A 17,607-nucleotide genomic window follows, 5' to 3' on the forward strand; every position below is an offset into this window, starting at 1 on the left:
ATCCTCCCAAAATTATGTGAAGTCATTTTCTTACAGATTCTTTACCATTTTATCTTTCTGACTTTTGACTTAAGAATTTACAGTAACTAAAGACCAGCTAACCAATTTGAATTAACATTATTATCCTAACCATTTTTAATGGTCCATTTAGTCAGGTATATCACTTTCATTTCTTTATCAGTTCTAGACCTTCTCAAATAATCTGAGATATTTCACTTTTAGGGGAAACATTTAACTTTTTCCAAAAAATTCAGGCAACATCAAAAAAGTATCAAAACAGTATATACTCTGCAGCTTTTTCATTATTTAAAAATAAGATAATTTCTTGATTTTTTTTTTTTTGATATGGAGTCTCACTCTGTCCCCCAGGCTGGAGTGCAGTGGCACAATCTCGGCTAACTGCAAGCTCCACCTCCTGGGTTCACCTCATTCTCCTGCCTCAGCCTCTCAGGTAGCTGGGACTACAGGCGCCCGCCACCATGCCTGGCTAATTTTTTGTATTTTTAGTAGAGATGGGATTTCACCGTGTTAGCCAGGATGGTCCCAATCTCCTGACCTCATGAGCCACCCGCCTCGGCCTCCCAAAGTGCTGGGACTACAGGCGTGAGCCACTGCACCTGGCTGACAATTTCTTGATTTATAACAAAAAGGAAATGAAACTTGTAAGGCAAATTTTAAACAAGTTTCTTTTTTTCTTAAGTTACTTCAACTCTTCATACAACCTCTCAGTGTTTCCATGCTTTTTCAACCTCTAATAGTTACATCCAAATTTAATGCAATGATCTTGGTTGAAATTACTTTGCCTTCCACTGCTATCGAAAAACAGAATCTTCTCATTTGCCATCAAATAATGAGTGGTTTCATAGAGTTAACTCAGCCCTGATACAAACCGATTATTTCAGCTATCTTAGTTTGTTTTTGTTCTTGTTTTAAACTTTAATAATGCAATATGATAGAAAAGAAAGGGTATGGGCTTTGGAGTCTGACAAACTTGGCTTAAGTCCTACTTTCATTTACTCACTGTCTGACCTTCGCTTTAATCTTTGAATCCTAAGTATTTATCTACAAACGGAAATAATATCACCTAATAACTGAATGGTTTGGGGGATTAAAGGAAATAACCTATTTTAAAACACCTGGTATAAAATTCCATAGACTGTTAGATAAATTTCCCATTAAATATTTAGCATGGAAACTTTGTAAAATAAATTACATACTTCCCTGCTTTCTTACACAGGGAAAAGATAACAAGTGGCTATGACTTAATGTTTTCTTAAGGAATCAATGTCATCTACCAAACTTGAAAGAGAAATATGTAAGGCTATGGAAGTTTTTGCCTTTAGAATACGGATTCTACAGGCCACCTCAAATCCAAAGAAACCCAAAAAGCTAAATTTTGAGTTCTTTTCATTTTATAGTTTCCTCATTCTTCCTTTGTTCCTACTCATTTCTTGCTACTATATCCACTTCTTCACCAAACTCCCCACCAGTATAGCAGAAATAACATACGTTTTGGAGTCCAACTTTTGTTCAAATCTTGTATCTGTCATTTACTAGCTGAGTAATCTTGGGCAAGTTACTAAGCTCTCTAAGCCTTAATTTTTTTTTTGCTCCTTCAAAAAAGGAATCACTTTTAGAGATAACTTATGTAAAATGCCAGTAAATTACAGAAAATAAGCACCTGATTAACTGTAGCTATTAATATTACCAATCTGCTCAAATTTGGTGTAAGCTGAAAGCTAATAACCAATACTGTAATATTCTGACATAAAATCTAATAAAAAGAAGTCATTAGAAAATAACCTAAGGATAATTGCAATAGCTAGGAAAAATTAAAATAATTTGCATTAGAAATTTGCCTAAAATAACCACATGACAATGGACCAATCTCCTTAATATACTAAGCACTGCTACAATTCAGTTGTTAGAAAGACAAATTCAATAGAAAAATAGTCAAAAGATATAAAAAGGCAATTTATAGAAATATAAAACAAATTACTTACAAATATATAAAAAGATGCTCAATGTCACACAAAATGAAAATCAAAACAACTATAAAATACCATGCCCTTTAGAGGGGTGAAAGTTAAAGGCTGATAAACCTAGTATTGGCAAAGATAACAGGAAACAGGTAAACTCATATATTGCTGCTGGAAGAATAAATTTGTCAAATCTCTTTGGGAGGAAAGAGCAATATCAATAAACATAGTATACATATCCTTGACCCAATAATTCTCTTTCAAGGAATATATCCTATAAAAACACCTCACCAAGGTATACATTTACAAAGATACTCACTAGAGCATTGTTTGTTATATTAAAAAAATCACTTTGGTTAAACAATATCCATCTGTAGTGTATTAGTATGTTGTTACAATTCTATGCAATAGGAATATTTATGCAGCTGCTTAAAGTGAGGTAAATATGCTATCTATATCACCTATACACACACATACAGAGACCTATAGGCAAAAAATATGCATTAAAATATTTTGGGCTGGGCATGGTGGCTCACACCTGTAATCCCAGCACATTGGGAGCCCGAGGCAGGTGGATCACCTGAGGTCAGGAGTTCAAGACCATCCTGGCCAACATGGTGAAACCTCGTCTCTACTAAAAATACAAAAATTAGCTGAGTGTGGCAGTGGGCGCCTGTAATCCCAGCTACTTGGGAGGCTGAGGCTGGAGAATCGCTTGAACCCGGGAGGTAGAGGCTTCAGTGAGCTGAGATCATGCCATTACACTCCAGTCTGGGTGACAGCAAAACTCTGTCTCAAAAAAACAAAACAAAACAAAACAAAAAAAACTGGAAGTTTACACAGGAAACCTCTCTGGGTCTGAGAAGGGTAACTGAGTTAGAAGTAAAAACTTTGCGTATATTCCGTGGCTTGTTTTTTAAACCAGATGCACATATCTGGGTCTGAGAAGGGTAACTGAGTTAGAAGTAAAAACTTTGCGTATCCTCCATGGCTTGTTTTTTAAACCAGATGCACATATTCCTTTTATTTTTTAATGTAGCTGAGAAGGCTTGTCCTATATAAGGAATAAAGATGGCCAGGTGCAGTGGCTCCTGTCTGTAATCCCAGCACTTTGGGATGCCGAGATGGTGAATCACTTGAGGTGAGGAGTTGAAGACCAGCCTGGCCAACATGGTGAAACCCCATCTCTACTAAAAATAACAAAAATTACCCAGGCGTGGTGGTATGCACCTGTAGTCCCAGCTACTCGAGAGGCTGAGGCACAAGAATCGCTTGAACCCAGGAGGCAGAGGTTGCAGTGAGCCAAGATCACACCACTGCACTCTAGCCTGGAGGACAGAGCAAGACTCTCAAAAAAAAAAAAAAGAAAAAAGAAAGAAAGAATAGTTCAGTCAATTCTCCATGTGTTTGTTTTTTTGATACTGAATAAAGCTTCCTAAAGACTTTAAAAAGAGGCCTGCAATTATTTAACATTTCAATGCGCAAAACAACACATGATATTAAAATTACTACTGAAATAGAACATATCCATCAATTTATGCTAAGAAGTAAGAGGAACTCAATGTAGAAAGAAGATTAAATTTGCGCCAGGCATGGTGGCTCACACCTGTAATCCCAGCACTTTGGGAGGCCAAGATGGAAAGACCACCTGAGCCCAGGAGTTCAAGATCAGCCTGGGCAACATGGCAAGACCCTGTCTTTAAAAATAAATAAATATGAAGCAGGTTAAAGAATCTTGGAAACTAACTAGTTAGCTAAATAAATAAATAGAACAGTAAATTCTAGACCCAGCTCACCACCAGGCTGTGGGGTCCTGAACAAAATCTTTATCTCTTCATATATAAAGATAATCTTTATCTTCATATATGAAGATAATCTTTATCTTCATATATAAATAATTTTTTTTTTTTTTTTTTTTTTTTTTTTTAAGATAATCTTTATCTTCATATATAAAGATAATCTTTATCTTCATATATAAAGATAATCTTTATCTTCATATATAAAGATAATCTTTATCTTCATATATAAAGATAATCTTTATCTTCATATATAAAGATAATCTTTATCTCTTCATATATAAAGATAATGATTGATGGTTCTAAAGTAGCACCAAAAACAAAAGGTTTTATAAGCATTCAATTAATTAAAATTATGTTAGAATTTTCTAAACATCGTTACCATCATTAAGACCTCTGCAACACCTATTTACTTTTTTAAAAATACTCATCAGTATGAACTTTATTTATTTTATTTATTTATTTTATTTTTTATTTTTATTTTTTTTTTTGAGACAGAGTCTCATTCTGTTGCCCAGTCTGGAGTGCAGTGGCACCATCTCGGCTCACTGCAGCCTCCACCTCCCTGGTTCAAGCGACTCTCCTGCCTCAGCCTCCCAAGTAGCTGGGATTACAGGCACATGTCGCCATGCCTAATTTTTGTACTTTTAGTAGAGATGGGGTTTTGCCATGTTGCCCAGGCTGGTCTCAAACTCCTGAGTTCAAGCAATCCACACGACTTGGCCCCCCCAAATGCTTGGATTACAGGCGTGAGCCACTGCACCCAGCCCCAGTATGAATTTTAGAATAAGTATTATACTGGAAAATCACATATAACAGACTGTAATTATATTAATTACAAATCTTTAAAATGTAATTTCCCAAGATTTCAGTAGATACCCTTACTTTTTTGTTTTTGCCAAACCAAGTCCCCAGTGCCCCAACATTATTCCATGAATAATTCAAATTACCTTTTCAAAGCTGAAAAAGTTAGTAGTGTTTCTACATGTGTTGAAGTCTGTAGATCTCTTTTTCTTACCGAATGCTGCTGGATATTAGATAGAGAGAGAATATCGTAGTCTGAGAGCAAAGAATCAAGCTTCTCTGAAATAAAGGTAAAAAAGGTATTAGCATCTAAACCTAATAATCAATTGCAATATCGTTAAAATGAGAGTGCCAGACAATCTTTCCTGATGTAATCCATTAGGAAGTGCCAAGCACAAACTATAAGTCATTTTTTATCAAAAGAAACTCCGCTGCCTCTTCCAACATCAGAAGGATTTTTAGAAAGCAAATTGGGTGACTTGAGTCTCTTTAAAAACTGCCTAAAAGTATTTGCACTGATGCCTTCCCTTTCTTTCAACAAATATCACTGCAGACACTATGGTATTCAAAATCCTTCCAATGGACTTAGAAGGTCCTCAAAATACAGCAACAGGAGCTTCAAATACAAGTTTATTGCTACTGATGTTAAATATGCTCACAAAACCAGTTTTAAAAGAAAGACTCTCACTCATGTGTGGAAGCTAAAAAAGTGGATCTCGTGGAGGTAGACAGCAGAATGGTGGTTACCAGAGGCTGAGAAGGGAAGTGGGAGTGGTGGAGATGAAGAGAAAGTGGTTAGGGTTACAAAAATACAGTTTGATTAGTAAGTTCTAATATTTGATAGTACAGTACAGAAAATATATTTAACAATTTATTGTATACTTCAAAATAGCTAGAAGACTTGTAATATTCCTAACACAGAAAAGATGTTTCAAATGATGGGTATCCCAATCACCCTGATTTGATCATTACACATTGTATACAGGTATCAAAATATCACATGTACCCAAAAAACACATATCACTAAATAAAACAAAAACTCAATTTAACCATACAACTGCCAAGAGACACCCCCCGCCTTTCCCAAACCCCTTCTTTATCCTCTACCCAATACCCTACCCTCCTACCCTAACTGGCTTCCAGAATGCTAGCAATTAGGCCTTTACCTTCCAGAGGAATATGGAATCTGACAATCTCTAATGAAAAACCTAAGATTCTGATATCAAAAGTTTCCCAAATGAGGCCATGCATGGTGGCTCACACCTGTAATCCCAGCACTTTGGGAGGCCAAGGAACACCTAAGGCCAGGAGTTCCAGACCAGCCTGACTAACCTGGTGAAACCCTGTCTCTACTAAAAATACAAAATTAGCCGGGCATGGTGGTACACACCTGTAATCCCAGCTACTCGAGAGTCTGAGGCAGGAGAATCGCTTGAACCCGGGAGGCAGAGGTTGCAGGGAGCTGAGATTGTGCCACTGCACTCTAGTCTGGGTGACAGAGCAAGACTCCATCTCTGGGGGGAAAAAAAAGGCCAGGCTGGGCACGGTGGCTCACGCCTGTAATCCCAGCACTTTGGGAGGCCAAGGCAGGGGGATCACAAGGTCATGAGATGGAGACCATCTTGGCCAACATGGTGAAACCCGGTCTCTACCAAAACACAAAAAATTAGCCAGGCGTGGTGGCAGGCACCTGTAGTCCCAGCTATTCATGAGTCTGAGGCAGGGGAATCGCTTGAAACTGGGAGGCAGAAGTTGCAGTGAACCCAGATCATGCCACTGCACTCCAGCCTGGCGACAGAGCACAGAGCAAGACTCCATCTCAAAAAAAAAAAAAAAAAAAAAAAAAAAAGGCCAAAAAGGGCTATGTTTTATTCATTACAACATCCTTGCCTCATCAAAAACCTTGCACACATCAGCACTCACATGTTCACAAACTGCACGAATTCTCAGTGCTGAAATGCAATATGGTCCTTTGGTTCTTCAATTTCCCTGATACAGGTTGGTACATGAACTCAGTTTCATTCAAGATCATAATCACTCCTACTGACTTAGGAACTTAACCTCAACATTATAGTTTCATTGTCAATAATATAGCCTAGTAGTTCTCAAAGTGTAGTTCCCAAACCAGCAGCAGCATCATCACCTGGGAATTTGTTAAAAATGCAAATGCTCAGGTCTCCCCTCAGACCTACTCAAACAGAAATCCGCCCAGTGGGATCCAATAGTCTGTGTTTAACAAGGTTTCCAGGTGATGCTGACACATTCAAGTATGAAAATCACTGAACTGGCTGGGCGTGGTGGCTCACACTTGTAATCCCAGCACTTTGGGAGGCCGAGGCGGTGGATTACCTGAGATCAGGAGTTCAAGACCAGCCTGGCCAACATGGCAAAACCCTGTCTCTACTAAAAATACAAAAAATTAGCTGGGCATGGCAGCAGACGCCTATAATCCCAGCTACTCGGGAGGCTGAGGCAGGAGAACTGCTTGAACCCGGGAGGTGGAGGTTGCAGTGAGCTGAGATCACACCACTACTCTCCAGCCTGGGCAACAAGGCGAGACTCCATCTCAAAAAAGAAAGAAAAAGAAAAAAGAAAACCACTGAACTAAGCTAAAGGAAGGAAACAAACTCAAAGTAAAGAAAAAAACTTTAGCCACAAAGATGTTCATTATTCAGCCTTGCCTTATTTTCAAGGACAAAAACCAGAATGAAGGTAAATTATAACTGTGAAATGGTTGGCTGTTGTAACACTTCCAAAGACAGGGGAAAAAATCTGCAACTATTTTAAATGTTGTTTACAAAAGGTTTTTAAGAACATGGGGCTGAGGGGCAGTGGCTCGCGCCTGTAATCCCAGCACTTTGGGAGGCCAAGGTGAGAGAATTGCTTGACCCAAGGAGTTCGAGACCAGCCTGGGCAAAACAGTGAGACCCTCATCTCTCCAAAAAGTAAAATAAAATTAGCCAGGCATGTGGCATGTGCTTGTAGTCTCAGCTACTCAGAAGGTTCAGGCAGGAGGATCGCTTGGGCCCAGGAGGTCAAGGCTGCAGTGAGCCAAGATAGCACCACCGCACTCCAGCCTGGGTGACAGGATGAGACCCTGTCTCAAAAAAAAAAAAAAAAAAGTAAGAAAGGAAAAAAAAAAGAAAAAGAAAGAACATGGAAAAATACATGTTATAATGTTAAATATAGATTTCAGAAGTATTCATATTGTATAATCTTAACTATGTATAAAAATAGGTCTAGAAAAAATAAGCACAAGACAACAACATCATTGGTTATTTTGGGTATATTTTCTATAATAAGCACTTTTTAAATGTAGCTTGCTAAAGCACTTTAAAATACTTAACTAATGCATTTCAACTGTAATTGATTCTCTTTTAATAACTGGATATCTCAAATTGGAGATTCTAAAGCCATTACAAACTATAGTAAAAACATTTCTTCCTTTGGAGCCAAACTGTAGCTACGTACTACTGCTATTGTGTTTTCACTAACAAGTAACCTCTCGGATACTCAATATTTCACTGCACTTCACTTCCAAAATTCTAACCATTAGTAATCTCAATTTTTTACAGCCTTTTCAACAGAATTTATATTTCTCCCCATTTCCCAAGAGTTTATCTCTTATCCATATCCAATTCTCTCAATAAACTTAAGTATAAGCCACTTGCTTCTTACAGTAGTTTATTACAGTTAATAAAAGACACTGCCACACTGTCTATCTCAGCTCAGTGTCTGGCCATATTCTTTTTTTTTTTTTTTTTTTTTTTTGAAGTGGAGTCTCACTGTTGCCAGGCTGGAATGCAGTGGCGTGATCTCAGCTCACTGCAACCTCCGCCTCCTGGATTCAAGCGATTCTCCTGTCTCAGCCTCCCGAGTAGCTGGGACTACAGGTGCACACCACCATGCCCAGCTGATTTTTGTATTTTTAGTAGAGACGGGGTTTCACCATGTTGGCCAGGATGGTCTTGATCTCTTGACCTCGTGATCCACCCACCTCAGCCTCCCAAAGTGCTGGGATTACAGGCGTGAGCCACAGAGCCCAGCCCATGTTCTCTCTTTAAAAAACTACAATGGCTGCCTACTTCTCTCTAGAATGAGAGCACCTTCCTCACTTTCTACAAGTTGCCACAGCAATCATCATTTTGTTAACTTTTTTATCTTTTTTGTCATCTGCTTTTTATTTTTTGTTGTTTTTGCTTTTTGTTGTTTTGTTATGTGCTTTTGTTATCTTTTTCATCCCCCTACCCCTCCTTTCTTGCACACACATTCTACACTTATTTTTTCTCTTTTCCACCAGACTCCATTTACTTGATTATTCAACAAATATTTATTGAGAACCTCCTACCTTTCAGGCACTAAGGATACAACACAGAGAAAAAGAAATAGACTTCCAGTATTGTGACACTGGACGAAAGACCAAAATTATTATAAAGTACATCACAGACCAAGACAGAAGTAGCTGCAGAAAGTTATGCACAGACACAGCAGGGGCATGATCCCTGCCTGCTGAGTCAAAGATGTTTTCCCAGGGAAACAGTTTTGAAGACCAAAAGGATGAGGCAGCACCCCAGAGAAGCAAAAGAAAGGAGAGGCCTTAAGTCAGGGGCATAACATATACTGAAGTCCACAAAAAATAGAACATACTTAAAGACGTGAAAGCAACTCAACGAGGCTGCAGTGCAGAGCAGTACAGAGAGAATAGGAGGTGTGAGGCTGGAGAGTCAGGCACAGGTCAGGTCACGAAGGGCTATGGAAGGAAATCAGGGATTCTGGGCTTTGGATAATGGCAATGGCTGTAAGTTAGAAATTTCATTATAGGCCAGCTGTGGTGGCTCATGCCTGTCATCCCAGCACCTTGGGAGGCCAAGATGGGCAGATCACTTGAGCCCAGGAGTTCAAGACAAGCCTGGGCAACACAGCAAAACCCCGTCTCTACCAAAAAAATAAATAAAATAAAATAAAATACAAAAATCAGCCAGGCGTGGTGGTGTACACCTGCAGTCCCAGCTGCTCAGGAGGCTGAGGTGGGAGGATGGCTTGAGCTCAGGAGGCAGAGGTTGCAATGAGCTGATATTGTGCCACTGCACTCCAGCCTAGGCGACAAGGCCAGATCCTGTCTCAAAATCCAAAAAAAAGAGAGAGAGAAAGCCAAGGTGGGCAATCACTTGAGGTCAGGAGTTAGAGACCAGCCTGGCCAACGTGGCAAAACCCTGTCTCTGCTAAAAATACAAAATTAGCTGGGCGCGGTAGCAGGTGACTATAATCTCAGCTACTTGGGAGGCTAAGGCATGAGAATCGCTTGAACCCAGGAGACAAAGGTGGCAGTGAGCCAAGATCATGCCACTGCACTCCAACCTAGGTGACAGAGTGAGACTCCATCCCAAAAAAAAGAAAGAAACTTCATTATGACTGCAGAGTGGAGAATGGGCTAGAGGGGAACAAAACTGGAATGTAGGAAATCTGCTGGTAGGCTGCAGAGCAAACCAAGTAGAAACCACTAAAAGACTCCTAGGTTGTGGCTCACTGTGATTTAAAAAAAAAAAAAAAAAAAACAAGAGAGGGGCTGATATCAGGAGACAATTGGATGCTGAAAGATTCTGGAGTTTTGAATGACAGAGCCTTGGGAGAAACAGAAATGAAAACAAAAGATTCTGGAGTTTCATATTCTATTTTGTTCCTTATATATAGTTGCAATTTCATTGCTCATTTACATAGGACTTCCTTTGCATTAAGTCATCATGTCTGTAGTTGTGTTACTGATGAGCCATATAGTGATTTTCAGCAGGGAGAGTAAATCTATGTTATCACAAGATTCTTAACACTGACATCAGTGTTAAAAAGTAGCCAATACTTTGTTCCTTCTAAAGGTTTCAAAGAAGAATAAAAAGAAAACTGGGCTTTCAGGCCTGTAACAAACTGGCCTTCTGGTTGTAGCTGTGGAGTTGCCTACAGAAGATGTGATAAACCTTCCACTCCCCCAGTTCTCTTATATCTGAATTGTTTTGTCTCTGGGATAAGCTTTTATGGCCACTGACTTTAATGTATTGACATAAAGAACACCCATATTTTCTTCATTAAGCCCAGAGCTGACATTTTTAAGCTAAAACTAATCGTGAAACTTTAAAAAATTATGTATATGGCAGGGCACAGTGGCTCACACCTGTAATTCCAGCACTTTGGGAGGCCGAGGCGGGTGGATCACAAGGGTGGGAGTTCAAGACCAGCCTGGCCAACATGGTAAAACCCAGTCTCTACTAAAAATACAAAAATTAGCCAGGCACGGTGGCAGGCACCTGTAATCCCAGCTACTCAGGAGGCTGAGGCAGGAGAATCGCTTGAACCTGGGCAGCAGAGGTTGCAGTGAGTGAGCTGAGATCACGCCACTGCACTCCAGCCTAGGCCATAGAGTGAGACTCCGTCTCAAAAACAAACAAACAAAAATTATGTATATAATTTTGTGTGTATATCAACATACATACACATATGTATAGTGGTATGTATGTACCTGTCCCAAATATATTTAAGAACAATGTAAATAAAGTGTTATATGAGAAGGTTCTGGAAACATGTGTGGGTTTTTGTTTTGTTTTTGAGACAGGGTCTCGCTCTGTTGCTCAGGCTAGAGGGCAGGGCACAATCACCACTCACTGCAGCCTCAACCTCCTGGGCATGAGCAATCCTCCAGGTGGCTGGGACCACAGGCACATGCCACCATGCCTGGCTAATTTTTGTATCTATTTTTTTGTAGAGACAAGGTCTTGCCATGTCGCCCAGGCTGGTCTCAAACTCCTGGGCTCAAGTGATCCTTCCCCCTTAGCTTTCCAAAATGCTGAGACGACAGTCAGGAGCCACTGTGCCCAGCTTGTGGATTTTTTACATCAATTTCTTTTATTTTTGCAGCAAATTGCGTTTTCCTAAACTACTACTTGCGAGTGTACTGCAGAACCCCAAGGCACTCAGCTCACTCTTCACTGCTCTGCTGCATGAAGTACAAAAAGCTCCCCCAAAATGACACTATCAGTGTCATGCTCCTACTTCTGATATCAGAAATGGAAAACATAAGCCAGTACTGCTGTGAAGTGTTTACTGTGTTTGTGCTGAAGATACAGGAGCCTTCCTCTTCAGCACTCCCCAAAACACACAGGACAGGGAAGCAGGCAACGTATAGTTAAGTGTCAGGTGTGGGTTGTTTGGACTAAGGAATGAGAAAAAGGGAGCAGTGCTCTCTGCTAGGCCAGGGACCCCAAAGCCTGGGAACTAAACAATTTTATGGATTTATACCAGTAAAGGAGGGTGGAATATGAGCTGCTTCAACTAATTCCCTATCAAGAGCTCCTCAACAGACCTGGGACGTAATCTGAGCCAAGACTCTCCAGCAAGACCAGTAACCAGGATGCAAGTTTCAGGTTAGGCAATGAGACTACTTCCACAATTACCAGCAGCCCTGCCTAGTCCTAGGCTAAACCTCTATCCAATACTCATTCTTTTTTTTTTTTTTTTTTTTTGAGATGGAGTCTCGCTCTGCCACCCAGGCTGGAGTGCAGTGGCTCAACCTCAGCACACTGCAACCTCCACCTCCCGGGTTCAAGCAATTCTCCTGCCTCAGCCTCCCCAGTAGCTGGGATTACAGGCACGCACCACCACGCCTGGCTAATTTTTGTATTTTTAGTAGAGACGGGTTTCACCATGTTAGTCAAGCTGGTCTTGAACTCCTGGCCTCAAGTCATCCGCCGGCCTCAGCCTCCCAAAGTGCTGGGACTATAGGTGTAAGCCACTGTGTCCAGCTACTCATTCTTGTAATCAAAAGAATAGGTAACTGGCTGGGGCAGTGGTTCACGTCTGTAATCCTAGCACTTTGGGAGGCTGAGGCAGGTGGATCACCAGAGGTCAGGAGTTCGACACAGGCCTGTCCAACATGATGAAACCCCGTCTCTACTAAAAACACACACACAAAAAAAAAAATTAGCCAGGCGTGGTGGGGGACACCTGTAATCCCAGCTACTCGTGAGGCTGAGGCACGAGAATCACTTGAACCCAGCAAGTGGAGGTTGCAGTGAGCCTAGATTGCGCCACTGCACTCCAGCCTGGGTGACAGTGAGACTCTGTCTCAAAAAAAAAAAAAAAAGGTAACTAATTTTGGACAGTTATATTTGAAGTGCCAAATGAGCAGCTGAATATGAGCTCCAGAGAACAAGTCCAGGTCAGAGATACATGTCTAGTCATTAGCAGAACACTGTCAAATGAAGTGAAACCAGTACAACTCATGTAACAACAACAACAAAAAGGAAGTGAGGAGAACGGAGAGATGCCCATTTCCTTGGCTGATTTTAGGAGTAAATAAAGAGATACAGATTGAGCATCCCTTATCCAAAATGCTTGAGACCAGAAGTGTTTCATTCTTCAGAATTTTTTAAATTTTGAAATATTTGCATATACATAATGAGGTATCTTGGGGATGGGACCCAAGTCTAAATATAAAATTCATTTATGTTTCATTTATTCACTCACTTTTTTTGAGACGGAGTCTCGCTCTGCCGCCCAGGCTGGAGGGCAGTGGCGCAATCTCAGCTCACTGCAAGCTCCGCCTCCCAGGTTCACACCATTCTCCTGCCTCAGCCTCCTGAGTAGCTGGGACTACAGGTGCCCGCCACCACACCTGGCTAATTTTTTGTATTTTTAGTAGAGACAGGGTTTCACCATGTTAGCCAGGATGGTCTCGATCTCCTGACCTCGTGATCCACCCAGCTCGGCCTCCCAAAGTGCTAGGATTACAGGCATGAGCCACCACACCTGGCCTAAACAATATTTTTAAGTAACTTTTTTTGCATGAAAAAAAGTTGGTGTACAATGAAGCATTCGAAAGCAAAGGTGTCACTGTCTCGGCCACCCACATAAATAATCTGTGATTGTTTGGCATCACCATCATTCCTGACTGATTTTACATGCTACAACAAGTAATTATTTTCTTATACCTATTCACACATAAGTACCATTAACAGTGAAAAAATCGTGTGTTCGGGGTAATGTGTGCTGTCATGCCAGCATTCAAAAAGTTTCAAATTTTGGAGCATTTCAGATTAGGGATGCTCAACCCATATATGAAAAGCCCTTCATTTCACTTCCGTTATCTCAATGAAGCCCATTCCTGTTCTCCTTTCCTATCAATCTTTTTCAGACTTTCTTCACATTACACTTCCAGCTGTATACACTTATCATCTCACAAATAGAAAATCGTGAAGGATCCAAAAATCAACCACAATTGGCCTTGGAGGAAACCTGTATTTAATGTTCTAGGAAATCCTGTGAAAGTCAAAAGGATCTCTCCAGTTTCCCCATCGCAATTATCTGCTTAACTCCTCTCCATTCTACTCTTAAAATATGGTTTATCTCTTAGACTAACATAAAGCAGAGTTACATTACATCTCCCTTGGAGCAGTTAAGGCAGTTAAGCATTTAGGTTTCAAAGGAATGCAGCCAGTAAGCAAAATTAACATCAAAAGAGAAAGCCAGATGTCAAAATACTGAGTAAAATGGTGCCGTCAATAATGAAATCAGCACTGCAATGCGGAGAATCCCCATGCCAATAACCTCAAGGTAAATTTGAAAATACATGTTTCAGATACAAACTTTCTCATCCCTCATCTGTGACCTGTATTTTTTCCTCCCACCCACTACATCCTCTTTTATTAAAAGTAACACGAAGGGAAAACAATTTTGAAATCAAAGTGAGACTTATACACCCCAGCTGCAACTTCAACAAGATATCATCATGACTAAGCTCATATGACTCATAACTTTCCTAAATTATGCAATTCATAACAGTTCAATTGAAATCATTTTTGGTGACCCATAGAGGACTCTAAAAACCAGGCTTCAATTTATTAGGTATTTTTTGCCTTTCAGAAAAATGTTGTCATATGCCTAATCAATGTTTAGTACTGCAGTATAGTAATATTTGTAGGACAAGAAACATAAAAAATAAATAATAAAGCATGCTTTTCAACTATGAAACTATTTGCTAGTCTTGACCAACTCAATCTTATGGTAAGTTTAAGCAACAAATTATATTGTAAGCTGTCAAACAAACTGAAAAAAAAAAAGCCATTCTTCAAAAAATACCCACAAGGCCTATGTTCATCATTGACAACTGACAGCATCTTCCTGAGACTCATTTTCCTCCTCCTTTATTTGAAAACTAGACTTGATCTCTAAGATTCATCTGGTGACAACACTTGCTATAACGTACTCTAGCACTCTCCTCTATGCTGTTTTAGAAGTGTCCTAAATGGATGTCTATTTCACTATGCCATAACCATTTGAAGATGGATATCGTCTGAGCTTTGTATTTCCAATGCCACGTATAATACTTGTGTGTCCTTCAAATACTTCGTTTAAAAAAAAAAAAAAAAGAGGCCGGGCATGGTGGCTCAAGCCTTTAATCCCAGCACTTTGGGAGGCCAAGGTGGGCGGATCACCTGACGTCAGGAGTTCGAGACCAGCCTGAACAACATGGAGAAACCCCATCTCTACTAAAAATACAAAAAATTAGCCGGACGTGCTGGCACATGCCTGTAATCCCAGCTACTTGGGAGGCTGAAGCAGGAGAATTGCTTGAACCCGGGAGGCGGAGGTTGTGGTGAGCTGAGATGACGCCATTGCACTCCAGCCTGGGCAACAAGAGCAAAACACTGCCTCAAAAAAAAAAAAAAAAAAAAAAAAAAAGAAAGAAAAGAAAAGAAAAAAGAAAAGTCTATGCATTCTTCTGGCACAGATGGTGTGCATTTTGCAAATAAAAAACAAGTATATGGGCCAGGAGCGGTGGCTCACGCCTGTAATCCCAGCACTTAGGGAGGCCCAGGTGGGCGGATCACGAAGTCAAGAGTTCGAGACCGGCCTGGCCAACATGGTGAAACCCCGTCTCTACTAATACAAAAATTAGCTGGGCGTGGTGGCACATGCCTGTAATCCCAGCTACTCGGGAGGCTGAGGCAGGAGAACTGCTTGAACCCCAGGGGGCGGAGGTTGCAGTGAGCTGAGATCACACCGCTGCACTCCAGCCTGGGCAACAGAGCAAGACTCCGTCTTGGAAAAAAAAATGGTCTAAAAAACCTTACGATCTGCAAATGTTATGAATTGATCTAGAAAGTAATGTTTTTCTTTAAACTGTATGCTTCCTTGGGAGTCATGCTTATTTTTCCACCTATGAACAACAGATTAATAACATAAGTGAAACAGTTGAGTCAGGGTGGTGCAAACGTAATTTTAATATCTCAAAATACATATTTATTCTTTTTACTAACATTTATCCTTAAAATAAAAACCCTTACCCTATCCCTCCATCCTAACCACAATCCTACTTCAAAATGTCCTTCAATTTGTACTGACTTACCACTTCTCAGCACTTCCTAATTAGATCCCTTGCCCTTCATTAGTCACTTGTAATCCATTTCAATCGGAAAGAATCATAAGACAGCTGTTCAAGTGATAACACTCTCAACACCTTTAATATCCGTATCAATCCATTACAATTTCTGTCCACTAAATATAAAGAACAAAAATGCTACACATGGTATCATGGTGAAATTTGGGAACCAGTACAACCATGCAAGCCTACAATTTCACACACTGGAAAAACATTATTTCACACTTTATTACTAATTAATCAGTGTCTTACATGTCAATTTTTGAAAGATAAAAGAATTTTAAAATACACTAAAAGTTCACGCAAACTTACTCCCGCCAAAGTTGAGATCCCTTAATGCATGTCTATCCTTAAAATCCAATCTCTCTGGAAAATCTAATGAAATAGGAACTCTCTACTTTCTAGCCTCTAAACTCATCAAACTCGTCACTCCTGAAAATTTCTTTGTTTAAAAGTGCAAGGAAAGCATTTACAGTGGCAGCATCACGAGTTGGCTTAGCAGGTTTCCACCTCCCCCCATCTCCCAAGCACCTCCAATAAGCTACAATTGAAATAACCAAGAACGTGCTTAGGATGTTCGCAAAAACACAACTCTTAAGACTCCAACTCCAGTCTCCGCCTCCCAACGACATTACTGCGTAAGTACCTCCTACAGCAGAAATTCTAGTTCCCTCCTTCGAGGACCAGGAAGAATTCTGGAGCTTTGGGCCCTTCCTTTCTGGCTCTGGTAGGAACACACAACACTAGATTTGTTCCTGACTAAGCCTGACCACATCTCCCTCTCCAAACAAGATCCAGCCGCCCTACTCCTTACCGCTTTCCCAACACCCTCCCCAAACACAACGCCAGAGAGCAAACCCCTCTTAGTCGCTCAGTCACTACATGGAGCCTGTCCAGTAGCCCTTTCCCACTCAGAGACAGGCCCATCTCCTTTATTCTTTCCCCAAACTCCGAGAGCCACACCCCCTTCTACACCGAAAACTTAGGGACGCGCCACCATCGCCAATACCCCGCCCCCAAGCACCTGATAGACCCAGCTCCCCTGCTCTTCCCTCAAACGAGCGCTCCAGGCGCCGGCCTAAGCTAACTCCCCTGGGTCTTTACCGAGTCTCTGGTGGGGGCCGAAGCCCGGGTCGTCCGGAGGTCGCGGCGCCAGCACGAAAGGAACCACGCTGGTCAGGAATAGGAGAGACTGCCTCATGTTCCCGGCCCGGCTACCGGCTCCACCTCTCTGGGCAGCCTTCGCCTGACGGGGGTTCGGAAAATTGCTCACATCGGGGGAGGACGGGATCCGCCCGGCCTTGCCCCTCAAACCTCTTTTCCCTCCCGCGCCGCCTACTGGGAAGATTCTACCGCCAGGCTCGACGCCCCCGGAAGTGCAGGTGGCGTTACCAAAGGCCGGCTCAGCCAGCTTCCGGCCGCCGCTGTCCCCCGCCACTCCGCACCACCCACAGCCGGAAGCCGACTGCCGCGCGGCATCCCAGGAGGCTCCGCTTGCCCCGCCCCATGCCGGTGCGCCGCGGGCCTCTGGTCGGCTGCCGTGTTCGGCCCCGCCCGTCACGTCCAGCTGGGGCTCGCCCGGCGCCTTCCTGGAGGCAGACGT

General features: G+C 41.5%; 1 protein-coding gene across 2 annotated transcripts in view; it reads right to left on the reverse strand.

Annotated features, from left to right (window-relative positions):
- The window catches only part of ADAM17 (ADAM metallopeptidase domain 17), a 67,797-nt gene extending 50,413 nt beyond the window's left edge, over positions 1–17,384 (reverse strand). The window contains exons 1-2 of one of the 2 annotated variants that reach the window (XM_030799587.1): positions 17,109–17,384; positions 4,726–4,858 (exon numbers count right to left, since the gene is read on the reverse strand). In XM_030799587.1, coding sequence (XP_030655447.1) covers positions 4,726–4,858; positions 17,109–17,205 — 230 coding nt within the window. In that variant the 5' untranslated portion in view covers positions 17,206–17,384. The remainder of the gene's footprint in view (positions 1–4,725; positions 4,859–17,108) is intronic. The other variant, XM_003272718.4, reaches the window with a different exon arrangement.
- Positions 17,385–17,607: the final 223 nt, after the last annotated feature.

Source organism: Nomascus leucogenys, chromosome 19 (genome assembly GCF_006542625.1).
Source record: "Nomascus leucogenys isolate Asia chromosome 19, Asia_NLE_v1, whole genome shotgun sequence".
NCBI classification, from domain to species: domain Eukaryota; kingdom Metazoa; phylum Chordata; class Mammalia; order Primates; family Hylobatidae; genus Nomascus; species Nomascus leucogenys.